This window comes from Artemia sp. Qi Xiang Cuo, chromosome 3, assembly GCF_049724085.1.
Source record: "Artemia sp. Qi Xiang Cuo chromosome 3, ASM4972408v1, whole genome shotgun sequence".
In the NCBI taxonomy this organism is placed as follows: Eukaryota; Metazoa; Arthropoda; class Branchiopoda; order Anostraca; family Artemiidae; genus Artemia; species Artemia sp. Qi Xiang Cuo.
In genome coordinates this window covers 18,266,723-18,281,161 of record NC_142796.1, presented here as the reverse complement: position 1 = coordinate 18,281,161, position 14,439 = coordinate 18,266,723, and the positions used below count along the sequence as shown (strand labels likewise).

Below are 14,439 nucleotides of genomic sequence, written 5' to 3'. Positions count from 1 at the left end.
TAGGGAGTAAGGAATTGGTAGAACTGAGGAAAGAATGTTTTGGGGAAAGTTTTATTGATAAAAATTATTGGATAAGAATTATGAGGAAGAAGTACCCTGGTGAAATTTTAAAGTTATGGAAATTGCTGATATTCGGACTGAACGATAAATGATTATATTGTATTTTGATGAGGATTTGCATTTACGTGTATGGTTTTTAATTTTTCAATTGTTATTTTGTTTTTGTCACGACCCTTGTTAGCTTTTGTGCAAATAAATCATTATATATTGTTATTGTCAATAATATTGCTACTACTATTGTTATTACTTCATTTTTCTTGATAGAGAACAAGGACATAACGCACAGCTTGAACACACAACCACGTGCTTATGAGTCACCCTTTCGCGTGGTTGATTCCTTGTCGACTGAGCTAGCCAGGCTAATTTTGGTCTTAATGTTTGTATTGAATGTATATGTTAACTTAAATGGGTTTCCTTTAAACGAGTTTCCCTGAAAAGTTTGATAAAGAGAAACGATTCTATAATTGGATAGGAACATGGAAAAGAGGTATTTTAATGTAATATAAAGATGACCTCGAATCACTTTTTAGAATCACCTTTAGAATCACTATAAATCACCTTTTACCAGTGAATTTCCATTCAATTGTCAATTTCTTGTTATACCACTCACGGCAATAAAAAAGTGGTAATAAAAAAATAAATCACCTTTAGAATCACTATAAATCACCTTTTACCAGTGTGTCGAGACCCTTGTGACCTTGTGTCGAGACCCATAAATTTGAGTTTAATTTAAGCACGGAAAAGTTTTATTTCTAAAACTATTGTAATGTTTCAACTTTCAGAAAAAAATCTCCTTTTTAACTTCGAAGTACAGAAAAAGTACAAAAGAAAGAAAAAGAAAAAAAAATTCTTTATGAATAAGTGTATATCGAGCGTATGATAAGCTGTCATTTCTTGAATTTGTGTTGCAACAAGCCTATGGCTTTCTCCTGTTTTGAATAAAATAAATCCATATAAAATATGGTACTATTGAAAAACACGAAACTTTACTTGGAAGATTTTTGGCCGTTACTTGAAGATGCTCAAAATAAACACGAACTATTTCCTCAATCCAGAAAAAGTTCAATGTGTTAGTTGTAAAGTCTTAATTTTTTCAAATCACAGCAAGTCAGCTGAAAATAGCTTTATAAACTGTATGGGTTAGATTCTAGATGACTTGGATATGATTTTTAAGTCTTGATTATAACTTGGAAGCACATAAAAAAGAAATCTAGAAAAAAATTTTGAACGAACATATGTCTTATAAATTATGATAATTTAACTCCCCTTTTCATCTGTTTTCTTTATTCTACTGAAGGTTTTATGGAAAATTTTGTTATATAAACAAAGAAAGACGAAAAGAGGATTTTTTAAAATTTTTTTAAAAGTAAATATATTGAAATCGAATGGAAAAAGTCATCTTTGAAACTAATTTTAACTAATTAAACAAAGTCAGAGATGAGTCACACAACGTTTACGCCATTACAATCATACTTATTCTTGTCCAATGACACTGCTCAGTTTATTTTTGTTGCTTTATCGTTAGTATAGAAATAACGCTACCAAGCTAGAAATAGTAGATAAATTAAGCGATAACCAAGCGTTTTTTATTGTTTTATTGAAGGTCATGGGGGAAGAGATATTGCTATGAAGGGGGTGCCGGATTTCCCAGGATTATTTAAACAAACTATCAGAAATTAAATATAAAAAAAAACAAGTTTTTCAACTGAAAGTAAGGAGCTACATCAGACTTTAAAACGAACAGGAATTATTGTGTATAGGTTGTCTTGGTACTAGGCTCAAATAATCCAGCTTTGTATATAATGCCATTGCTCTTGGTTAATGCTTTCAGATGCATTATTTTATTGAGATGCATTTTAGATTTGCTGACTATTTTTTGAATTCTCTTTGTTATCTATATTCATTATTTCCATGATAAGTCTAATTTGTAACGATAAAAATATAATACTTTAGAAACAAATTTGGGCTATATATTTGCGCATTAAGGCGTGGGGGTAAAGTATAGCGGGTTTGCATGCCTAATGTGTTAGGTACAATTATTCTGCATATTGTGATGTAAGAGTTGTTATCTAACTTCACACTGTCCAAATACTTTAATCCCCCCCCCCAATGTGCATATATAGCTTAAATTGTATACTTCCCATATATTTTGTCACTTCTCTTTGTCTTGTCTCACGCTAAGCTGAAAGAAACTAAAAAAAAAAAAAAAAAAAAAAAAAAAAAAAAAAAAAAAAAAAAAACGGTTCTACAATGCGTCAATGGTTGGGGCTATATCATACAAGTACCGGTTTCTTTCTTTTCCTTCCTGTTGGTTTTTATTAGAACAAGGAGACTTACTCTAATAGTTATGGATTGCAGAAGCCATAGTTCAGCTGCAGTCTACAACAATTTTAACGAGTTCAAATTTAAATGCAGCGTTTTCCCCGCAAATTTACCCGGAAAAGGCTGAGAATTGAAATTGATTTTCTAGTTCTCTAAAAAAAAGTATGAGAGTTCAGAATCAAAATTTTCCCCTAGATCCACAAAAGAATAAGATTTTCATCTCAACCAACTACCGTTTTTATCAACGAACTACGTTTTATGTTCTTATTCAGCAAACTCAAATAATTTAATTTTTTTCTTCTAAATCAAAAAAAAATGTATAAAAGGTAAATGTTGTGGCTAAATTGCTGTGCAAGCTATGGTGCCCTGATAGTCTACTGCATACCTTGAACTTAGCTTGCACATTTAATAAATTCGACTAGGAAATGACTAGATTCTATAAGAATTTTTAAAGATTTCAAGAATTTCAAATTTGCATATTGGAATTTCAAATTTGCTTATTGGAACTAAACTATAACTTTAACTAAAACTCTAAGCTATGACTCTAAGCTAAAACTCTAAAATCTTAACTATAACTAAACTAAACTTCAACTCTAACAAAACTCTAAGCTATGACTGTAAGGTAAAACTCTAAACTCTTAATTAAAGCTAAGCGAAACTGGAACTCTAACAAAAACTCTATGCTAAGACTCTAAGCTAAAACTCTAAAGTCTTAACTATTACTAAAATAAACTTCAACTCTAACAGAAACTCTAAGCTAAGACTCTAGGCTAAAACTCTATACTCTTAACTAAAACTAAACTAAACTAGAACTCTAACAAAAACTCTAAGCTAAGACTCTAAGCTAAAACACAAAACTCTTAACTAAAACTAAACTAAACTAAAACTCTTAAAATGCCTAAAACGGTTTCACCCAAATAATCCCTAAACGTAATTTCTACGTGTTCCTATTGTTTTGGCATCACTGCGCTGTCACATTTGAAATTCCTAGGAAACCCTTTCCCGCGTTAATTTTTCTTCTTCTAAAATATCAAAAGAAAATGTATAAAAGGTAAATCATATGTTTTTTTCCTTTTTTAATCACAAATCATCAAGTACAATCCAGGTTTATTAGCTTAAGTGCCGAGGGAGGAGATTATTTTCTGATATGTTGTCTGATTCTGTGTCTTTTTATAGCGGTACTTACCTTTACAAGTCGCAAAAAAGAGCGATTAAAACCTCGATTCCATCCAGAAACTGCTCAGAGAGGAGCTATAGTTTGGCAAACTTGCATAGAGGACTCGGGTCACGAAAGGATTGTTGACTGTCTGCTAGGTATTTCTGCTGACACACTGGTTGTTGTGGAAGAGTGCACCAAAGAACCTATATTCTGCCTCCCTTGTAAATCTATTTTGGGATGGACTACCTCAACTAATAGGTAAGTTGATGGACCCTTGATTTGCTATTTCAAAAAAGTTGCCAAAACATAATTTCTACCAAACAGTTTGTGGTAGTGAGTTGTAAGTAAAGAGAAACTCGGTGAATAGTAACCAAAACTCTAAAGAAAAGAAATTCTGATAGCAATTATTGCGTCAAAGATTTTTATGTTGATTGCAAATGCATAAAACTCATTAAATGTAATGTTACCCTTTAAGAGCTACGAGCCCGAGAAAATTTACGATTTAAAAAAGGGGGACGCCCCCGAACGTCTTGTTATCGTGATGAATCACACCCTTAGATTCAGCATATTAGAGAACCCTACTGCAGAGGTTTCAAGCTCCTATTTAGAAATTTTTGGAATTTTGTATTTTGTCCCAGAAGAAAGATCACGGATGCTTTTTTTCTGGGGTAACCGCATTGAAGCAATAGTCATAGAAGATCAAAAAGGGGTTTATTCAAACGGTAAGTAAAAGTTTCAGTGTCCTTCTTAGTTTACCATAAAAATGGAGGACAACTAGCCCCCCCCCCTTCCACACCCCCTTTTCCCCAAAAAATATTCAATCGAATTTCTAGCCTTCAGCGTAAAGAGCGAGGGATGGAGAAGGGTCAGTCTTCTTCCCCCCTCCCTCATATACGAAATATTTTTTGGTCATTTTAAGTTTTGATACTGCTCCTTACTTTCAGTTGTATTTATTACCGCACAGATTGCTGAATGTTACACGGTAATCTTGATTCTGTATATTTGTATCTCTATTTTTTATAGCAGCGACGTTTTTGTGTAAACCGATGATCAAACAGATGTATCAACCACCAGAAGTAAAAGCTTTCAAGTCTACATCCCCTTTCAAAAAAAAAAAAAAAAAAAAAAAAAAAAAAAAAAAAAAAAAAATACCTTCTGTACATTTATATCTTCATTTTTTTATAACAGCAGTGGTTTTGCATAAATCAATCAAAGAGATAAATAAACGCCAGAAGTAAAACTTGTTAAAATTACATATCCCTTTGAAATTGGGACACATAAAAATATCCATGGGTCAGGTCTCGGCCATGAACAATATAAATTAGAAATAAAGCCTGCAAAACCAGAGCAGGGTAGGGAACGATGGTAAAGCTTTTTGGTCAATGGGTTTTCAAGCTGTTTGGATTTAGTGCTACAGTCTATTCAGCTTCAATCCATTTTTCTGTTGGATAAAAGATTTGACCCTAGCCTAAGTTTTACTTTCCTGCACTAATTACTAAAAAAACTATAATATTATTTTTTTAGAGACAAAACCATAGGTAGAAAAAAATATAGTTGGGCCAGGGGAAAGAAAATTTCACGAATATTTAATGTTTTATATCTTACCCGATTCCTCCAAGTTCTATTGACATTGCTTGATAAATCTGATCACGCCCTCGAATAATTTTACTCTTATATGTTATATCTCTGTCAATCGAGATTTATGGGAAACGTCCACTTTCTGGACAAACTTTCGTTAATATTTTTTGAAGATAAGGAATTGATTTAACAAAATGGACTGTTCAGAGATTTTCATCATTTGGTATTTGAACTAATTCCTAAAATTTTAATTCTTCTGCTTCGACTACTTTCTATAAAATATTATAAAAAGTTTGCCTGGTAAGTCTACCGTTTGTCCGGTCTGGTAATTCGGTAATTAACTTTTGGTCCGGTCCAATAATTAACTTTCAATAATGTTTTAAAGATAAGAAGTTGAATTAGCAATATGGAGCGTTCAGAGATTGTCAGGATTTGATATTTGGACTAATTTCTGAAAGTTTCATTCCTCTGGCTCGACTATTTTCTATAAAATATTATAGACAATTTGCCTGGTAAGTCTGCCTTTTGGCCGGCCCAGTAATTCTTTACCAAGAGACAATAAAATAGTTTTGACCCTATTATGGTTTTCCCAATCTCTGAGGAGAATTTGTCCTTACAAATGTGAACAGTAGATAAAGGTACACTGCTAGAGGAATTGTTTTGCTTTTTCTTTTTAAACCCATTGACGAAAAATTGTGAAATATTCCATTCCGTTTTTGGGAAGACGACAAGTGCTTGCTTGACTCAACTGACATGGGATATAATCGGAATTTGTGTGCTTGTATTCGTTCTTTGCTATTGGTTATCAATTCCTTCTCCTTTCTAATAGAAGTACATCAATCAATTATGATATATTCTAAGTTCCTGTTTTTGTTTGTGATGTAAGAATTGTATTAGTTCAATATTTTCGTTTTCTTTCTTTTTTCAAAGTTGTTGTTTTTTAGACTCTCTTTCTCAGCGTTAAGGGCGCCTTGTTGTATACAGATGAAATATTCATGTGATTTTTTATTATTTTTTTTTAAACTGGCTATATATCACGGTTTTTTAGGCTTTGTAGGAATGGTATAGTGTATTATTGTATGTGTATTTGGTACTTGTATGATATACCCCCTACCACTCAAGTTGTTCATGCATTGACGCACTGTAAACTGGTTTCTTTCTCTAGTTTCTTCCAACTTAGCGAAAGAAAAGACAAAGAGAATTGACAGAATAGAGGGGAAATATATAATTTGGGATATATATTTGGACATTAGGGGAGGGGGGGGTAAAGTATTTGGACAGTGTGAAGTCAGAAAACAAATCTTACTTCATAATATCAGAATATTTGTAGCTAACACGTTATGCTTGGAAAACCGCTGTACTATTTACTGGTGTTTTTTAAACAAAATTTCTGTGGTTTTGACAAAATCGAACATTCTTAAGCAACAAAAGCAGAGGCATCAAAACAATTGAGCAAGAGGAATGCCTCTTTTTTTTAAACTTTCGAGTCGAAGTATCAATGGTGTCGAACTTCTGAACATTTCTTTGGTCTCTATTCGGTAATTCTATTCGAAGCTCGGGCTCAATTCGGCCTAAAAACAATGAATTCTTCCAGTAACGAAAATACAAAACTCACTGTCGTATACCTTGTATTTAACAGAAAGGGCGTAGACACGAAGGAAAAGAATCGAATGGTCGTACTTTGATTAAAGCATTGGTAAGCGTAGCTTCTTTTTTCCCACTAGCTATAGGACCGTTGACTTTGAGGGCTTTATTCTATGATTTTAACATAAATAAACATTCTCTACGAAACAAAAAACAACACAAAAGTAAATACGTAAAATAAATTGAGCAAGAGGATGATAAACACCTAACCACACCTTCTTTTGCCTTTAAATCCGGAATTTTGAATAGAAATATTAGTGGTGCTAAACTTATGAGCCCTTTGGTCTCTATACCACGCAGGAAAGGCCGTATCCAGAGAGGGGGGGGTCTGGGTTTGAATCTCCCCTCTGAAATTTTTCGTCCGACTCGTAAAAAACCTGGTAAAAATGCATATAATTTGTTTGGTGCAGGTTTAAAGTTTTTTGTAAGCCACCGGACATAAATCCTGGATACGCCCTTGCACCTTGGTAAAACTAATAAGTTTTTCCAGTAACAAAAATACAGTATTCGATATATCGCATACCTTGTATTTTAAATATGGGGTGTAAGCAGAAAAAGAATCGAATGGTCACAATAATAAAGTCTAGCTGAAGCCTACCAAAATATCATCATCGGTTTAACACAATTTTAGGATAGTCAGCTTTTCGTTTACTCTTAACATCAGCACGAGCAGAATAACGAGTAGCTGATGTGGAAGAGTAAATACCAAGCCGCCGCAGCGCAGGAGCCAACTTAACTAAGAAGGAACTATGTATCACTAGTTCGGTAATTTGCATTAAACAATAAACACTGTGCTTAGTTTTTTATTTCGGTTTAAACTTAATTTTCGTAAACCAACTGTAAAGGCTTGGTGAAATTTAATGTTTTCCTTTCAATAAAGTTTGTTGGCTTAGTAAAACGTTAATGTCTTTCATGTGTATTATTTTTGTTTCTTTTTTTTCCGACCAGTTCCTATGGTAGATAACAAGTAGAAATAATAGGGAAATTTTTTACATAAGACATTGGAGTGCAACTTTAAATGAATATTTCGATCATATATCCAAGGGCGGTCCTCAGCAAAACAAACGAAGAAAAAAAGAATGCAAAAAAAAACTCATATTAAAATAAAGCCTAGTGGAAAGCCTAAACAATAAAGCCTAGTGGAATTGTAAGTTCAACAGTAAAGCCTAGAAGGTCTATCCGTAACAGGTTTTACTGTAAAAGTAGTGGAATTGTAAAAACAGTAAACAATTCCACTCAACCTGTTACGGATAGACCTTCTAGGCTGGCTGCCAAAAAGACAAGATTTGCTTTAAGAGCTTGTTTGTAAAAGTTTTTTATTCCAATTGAATGAATTGTCTTTTTTCACTTCGCTTGATGTACCAGTCCCCGTTGAACTTCCTTGAAGTAATGATACTAGGGCTGTTTTGAAAATATTCTTGTTTCAACGTTTGTATTTTAATGTGAGTCTTTCTTATATTCGTTTTTTCTTCGTTTGTTTTGCTAAGGACGGCCCTTGGATATAGGGCCGAAATATTCATTTAAAGTTGCGTTCCACTGTCTTTTATACAACATATCCCTATTGTTTCTACTTGTTGTCTATGATTAAAGGCAGTGTGGCCTTCGTCGCTATATAAATCCTATGGGAAGTGTCGTCGTAAATAGTAGGGCAGGGTGTGATTCGATTGGAACTTGAAAGTTATATTGGCCTGCTTAAGGGTTAAAATTGATGTATGCCCCCGAGTTTTTTAGACAAATTATTCGCAGTATCCGTGAAATTTCTTGGGAGTTCGAATTCAAGCTCCGAGGGAATGTTCAAAGGCAAACAAAACAAAAACGGAATTAATCAAACTAAAATCAGATCGCTTTCTAGTGCAAGGATATATTTTCACCGGGGTGAGAGTATTACAATTCACATAAGGGACGTCGAAGCTGACGAGATCCCAGAGATTGCAGCACGACTGGCAGTTGTCACAAATGGAGTGGAAACTCGAGAGTTAACATTGAAGAGAAACTCGCTTGGTCAACTCGGTTTTCACGTGCATCCAGACGGCAATGTTACAGAAGTTGAATGTAGAGGAGCAGCTTGGAAGGCTGGATTGAGACCTGGTGGAAGAATCGTTGAGGTAATTCTTTTGCTTTCTTTTTCAGATCAAACAGTTCGTGGTAACTGTGTAAGTAAGGAGCGACTCGGCCCAATAGTAATCGAAATTCTAAAAACCGTAATTTTGCTGACATTTTACCCAATTTTCGAAAAAAGGGGGAAACAATCCCTAAAAGTCAAGCGATCTTTATGAAAATCGCACTGTCAGATACAGCATGTCAGAGATCTCTAATGTAGAGGTTTCAAGCTCTTAAATACAAAAATGTGGTATTTTATATTTTTTGCCAGAAGAAAGAAGACGAATGCGTGTTTATTTTTTTTTTTATTTTTTCATAATCAGGGACGTGCCTTGGACAACTTCTAAATTCGGTGAAGTATAAATAATCAGGCTATATAACTTCAAAAGTGTCATCTATAATTTTTTTTTTATTCTCAAGTGGGTAGAACATAAACGAGTGTGATTCTTTTTTATTTTTATTTTTTTATTTGTAACAGACTTCATGGCTCCATCATAAGTGATGATATGCCACTAGTCCTGATAATTGTTTCGCTTTTTACTTTTAAAGTATTTATTACACCTTCTCTTGAACGTCTCAAGAGAAGGATTACTTGTACTGGAAGGCCATTCCATGTGGCGATGGATCGTCAGGCGAAACCCTTCTTCAAGTATTCCTGCCGGGGTGTACCCTGCACAAGGTACTCCTGCCGAGCTGTACTTTCGCTAGTTGCCCGCAAAGGCCTTATTCTATCTGGGACGGGTTTCGATACCTCCTCAAATAGAGGGCAATGCATGTATTGGTAGATCACCGACATTGACCCCACGTCAAAATGATCCAGGACTGACTGCAGGGATTTGGCATTAAAGTTGCTAGAAATTGCTGCACGAACTGCTTGGTTTTGGATACGTTGAAGAGGAGTGATATGGTTAATTAAAGCACCAGCAAAGAGAGGATATGTATATTCCATGACTGGTCTGATACATGACGTGAATAATGTCAAAATGGACATGTCAGGGAAGAGCCTTTGCATCTTAGGGTGACTCCTAGTTAGGTGACTCATCATACTCGTGTTAAGTATTTTCAAAGTAGCAATAAAAATTGAACGCTTATGTATGTTAGAATTTTTTTATACTAATTAATTTATTTTGATTAATTGTACGTATAATTATATAAAAACGCACATACAAGTGCAAATATTAGAACTTAGAAAGAGGGAAAAGCAATCTTGTGAACATTCTCTCTGCAGTACATTGTTTATCAACCTGGGGACCCTCCTTTTGACAAGGGTTTTCAGTCAGTAAAAGAATTAACTTAATTTAAAATTAAGAATGTCGTTATTAAAGGAAGAAAATAAGCTTTAAACCATAAAAAATTAAACTGTTTAGATGGTCCTATAATTCTTCAATAAAGGTATGGATGTATTGTTGTTCCGAGTTTATTATTATTATTTTTTTTTTTTTCAAAAGGGTCCCCAAATGGAAACTCCCCTGGCTTAGTCCTTGTAATTCTTGCTTTAAACAGCGCTGAGAAAATTAGGTTCCTCGTTTGGGGGACGAATATGCCCCCACTCACCAGCTTAAGCGCAAAAGCTCATAGAAATATGTACAAAAAGGTTAAGTTTTCCTGGAAACGGCTTGAAAATGATATTTTTCTATAATCTTTGTTTTCACCGCCAGGGAATTTTTGGTTCCAATCCCACCGTCAGTATCTACCTCTTCAAAAACCCCTCCCCTCAGTCTATACACCCTCTAAGTATTTCTTGGAGGTATTTTCAAGGAAATCCTTGTTTCCAATACCCCTCCCCCCTAACCTATACATTTTCATAACTGCCCTCCTTCTCAGCCTATACACCCTCATTACTTTCATCCCTGTTGGGCTGTACACCCCCAAAGAGAAACTGAAGAGATATATTTGATGAAAGTGAACTCTTTTGGGCTAAAAAAGTAGTTTTTTGTTTTTTGTTCAAATTTTGTTTTATAGCCGCAAAAAGTGCAGCAGCCATAGCAAAAAAGGTGCAGTTACGTCATGACAGTAGTATATGGTTGTAATAATGATTTTCCTTTTTGATGTGTGTGTGGGGGGGGGCTTACCTCTTTTTCTCAAACTATCGATCAATCAATATTTTTATGAGCTGTATCTCGTTTACGTGTGTTGATTTGATTCAGTATTGTTTTAGATATGCCAAATGGAAGTTTGAACAGTGAGTCAGGAACAAGTGGTTCGATATTGATTTATAGAATCAATATATAATTAAATTTGCTGTATTCTATTCTCTGCATCGATGCATCGAAAGTATTTGGACAGTGTGAAGTCAGTAAACAATTCTTAGTTCATTATATCAGAATAGTTATAGCTACCACATTTTGCATGTAGACACACTGTACATTACCCCCACCCCTGCTAATATGCAAATATATAGCCCAAATTTGTTGTTAAAGTAATATGTTCTTATCATACTTAGGTATATTTTATTAGGATTAAATTATTTTTAATCCGAATAAATTAATTTATTAGGATTATTGGGATAATTTTATGTCGATCAGCTAAAGATCTATCATCATCTTTGTTAACTCTATATAGACTATATGTGTACACTGGATTCATTTTATTTTTATAAATGCAAAATAGAAGGTATAACATTGAGTTATAAACAGTGGTTTTAAATCGATCTATGGAATATATCGATGAGTTCTGAATATCGATATAGTCTATTCTATGTTTTTATATATATACAATCAACAATCGACATAATCACATTTTTATTGAGTGCTGCTTAAATTTGTTTATTTGATTTATTACTCTTTTAGATTTGCAAAATTGCAGTTTCAACATTGAGTCATGAACAAATGGTTGATTTGTTAAAAACATCTGTGACAGTAACTATTACTGTTATTCCCAACATGGAGGACGGAAGCTCTAGAAAGTAAGTCCATATTTATAGTAAACTTCTAGAATTTAGAATTCCTATAAGGCAGTGTACCAGAATTGATTTAAATTAAGGATAGTTTGAATAATTGTCAGCTAAACTTCAAGAGAGGTACTATTGAAGAGTGCTAAACTCGCGGGAAATTTTGAAATGTAATTTTCAATCAAATAGTATTTGTACATATAACAAGTAGCACATACAATATCCTATACCCCCAAGGACCTATCCTTGAATGCAAAAAAGAAAAATACTAAAACTGAAAATGACAGGCAGTCACCCTCCGCTGAAAATCAATCAGGAGCAAAGGGTCATGCACAATCAGACTAAAACACTCAATTCCAAGCTGGCCCAGAGACATCAACCTCAAATGGGCAATAAAAATAAGGGGAGAAAAAAAAAAAAAAATTAAATTTTAGACATAAAAAATGACTTTACATGCGCTTCTTTTGAAGCTTACAAAATCGAGTGATACTTTTTAGCCGACTTTGATAACTCGAACTAATTTTTAATTTCCCCAAGGTGAATATTCTCAGTGGATTAACAACTGGCAATCCCTAAAAATTTAGAAACTACCGGAATTAAAAAATGTCAAACCCTAAAACAGACATGAAAAAGATTTTTATTTTTATTTGCTAGTCCCCGACCACCTCCGTGTTGTTTTGGGGCCACAATCCACGCAAAATCCAGCCCAAGTGCTTGATATTTCTCTCTGTCTGGTGTAGTGTGAGATAACTGGGCTATCTTGACGTAGCTGAAGTTATCTGTACATGATCTTAGCGGCCTGCCTCGTGGACGAAGGCCATGGAGAGATCCTTCTAGGGCGATATTCTGGTGACGGCTCGAATTCGTTCGCATGACCTGGCCGAACTAGTTTAATGTATGCTTGTTGATTCTGTTGAGAATGGTTTAAATGAACTCTAGCCTTCGGCGTACACCCATATTCGTCATTGGGTATCCCACTGCATTCGATTTTCGCAGTGCGATGGAGATATCTCATATCGAATGCTAGAATTTTTCTTCCTCTTTAATTTTCAGTGTCCACGTTTTGTCTTCATTCACGACAATGCAGGCTGACTAGTAGGAGCGCAAATACATGAAAACAGGGGAAGGCAGGGGGAACTACTACCCAAAAATATTCACAGACAATACTTACCCATCGCTCATGATAGCTCATCAACAAAATGCCAAGAAACTGAGAACCTGTTTTTCAATGATTATACAAATTTTCTAGACTGTACAGCCTGGCCAAAATCAACCAATCAGATGTCTTTTGCAAAGGCCTAGTACCTGTATTTTCAGTTTCAAAAAAAAAAAAAAAAATCGAAAAATGGTGATTGTCGTTTTTTGGAGTGGGATAAATAGATGAAAATAGTGAATTTTGTCAATAAATTTTCAGAATTTTAATTTCTTCGTGTCTTTGTCACTTCGTTTTTCTGTTGAATGTAAAAAATAGACTTTCCATTTCTGCTATATCTGCACTAAGTTTGGGCTAAGGATATCTGACTGGGTTTTGGTTTAATTGTGGCTGAAAACTAAACTGGGTTTTATTTTGGTTTTTCTATGGTCATGTCTCAGAAGGCATGGCCAATAAATCAATTCTGAGTGTGCCAATGGACTCGTCTTGCCAAAGCTAGGGCAGGTTGATCGTTAACTCAAAATTGAATTGTTGTGTAGATACTAGGTTTTTACTAATATTAACCGCGTTGCAGTGCTTACCATTTTAAAAATAGTTTAAGTTAATTTTATGTAGTAATCAGATGAATCTCTTAATGAAATAATTATTTTAGAGGCTGTAATTTATCTACGTGTCCGTACATACAATTTGAGGAAGGGGATTATGAGAATTTAAACGGCAATGGTATTGATTCGGCTTCAGTTCCCCCAAACATCAAGAGGGGTGACGGTATGCAGCAAGTTCCTCAACAGCAGAAAGCGACCACCAGACGGTAAGTATGGTAAAATTAGGCTGATATCTGCAACAAGGGGAAATCCCCCCGTCTTATTGTCTTATTATGGGCTTTTATTTAAGATGTACGTTTAAAATGTACTTTTATCTGACATCCCCCCCCCCCCCTCGAAGTGGGTCTGAACTTCGTACACCTCATTTAGCACCTTTTAAGATAGATTCTGTGCAGTCACTTAAGTTAAGTACATTTTTTTTTTGGTATATATTTTTCTTTTTCTTTTTTCACATACCCTTATTTAGCACCTTTTAAGATAGATTTTGTGCAGTCCCTTAAATTCGTAATATTTTTTTTTTTCAGTATGTTTTTTCTTGTTTTTTTTTGTATGTTTTTTTTCGTTTTTTTTTTTTTTAAACCTACCGTCAACCAGGGTGAGATTGATAATCATGGGTGACATTGACACAAGCATAGAAAAATGTTTATTTTGACTTTTGACGACAGGTGGTGTGACGAAAAAATCTGTGAAAATTCTAGATGGCTCTTTAGAAGATCTTCGTCAGACAGTGTGGAGATGGCGTTCATCGAGTGTTTGTTTGTGAACTGGTTGTGTAGAATAAGTACTTTTCGTCATGTTTAGGGGTACTGTTTGTCTGACCACGAAAGAACAGATGACTGTTTTTTGTTGTTGTGGGCCATTAGTAAACTTGTAAATATGATCAGAAAGCCGCCCAGTAAGTATTTAGGAATAGGGATTTAGAGATTGG

At 34.4% G+C, this 14,439-nt stretch overlaps 1 protein-coding gene across 1 annotated transcript in view; it reads left to right on the top strand.

The window, feature by feature from the left end:
* LOC148953826 (signal-induced proliferation-associated 1-like protein 1) overlaps positions 1-14,439 on the top strand; it is a 161,610-nt gene that overhangs the window by 81,151 nt on the left and 66,020 nt on the right. The window contains exons 10-13 of the mRNA XM_089085918.1: positions 3,559-3,799; positions 8,616-8,868; positions 11,653-11,768; positions 13,559-13,717. Of these exons, the coding sequence (XP_088942044.1) occupies positions 3,559-3,799; positions 8,616-8,868; positions 11,653-11,768; positions 13,559-13,717 (769 nt within the window). The remainder of the gene's footprint in view (positions 1-3,558; positions 3,800-8,615; positions 8,869-11,652; positions 11,769-13,558; positions 13,718-14,439) is intronic.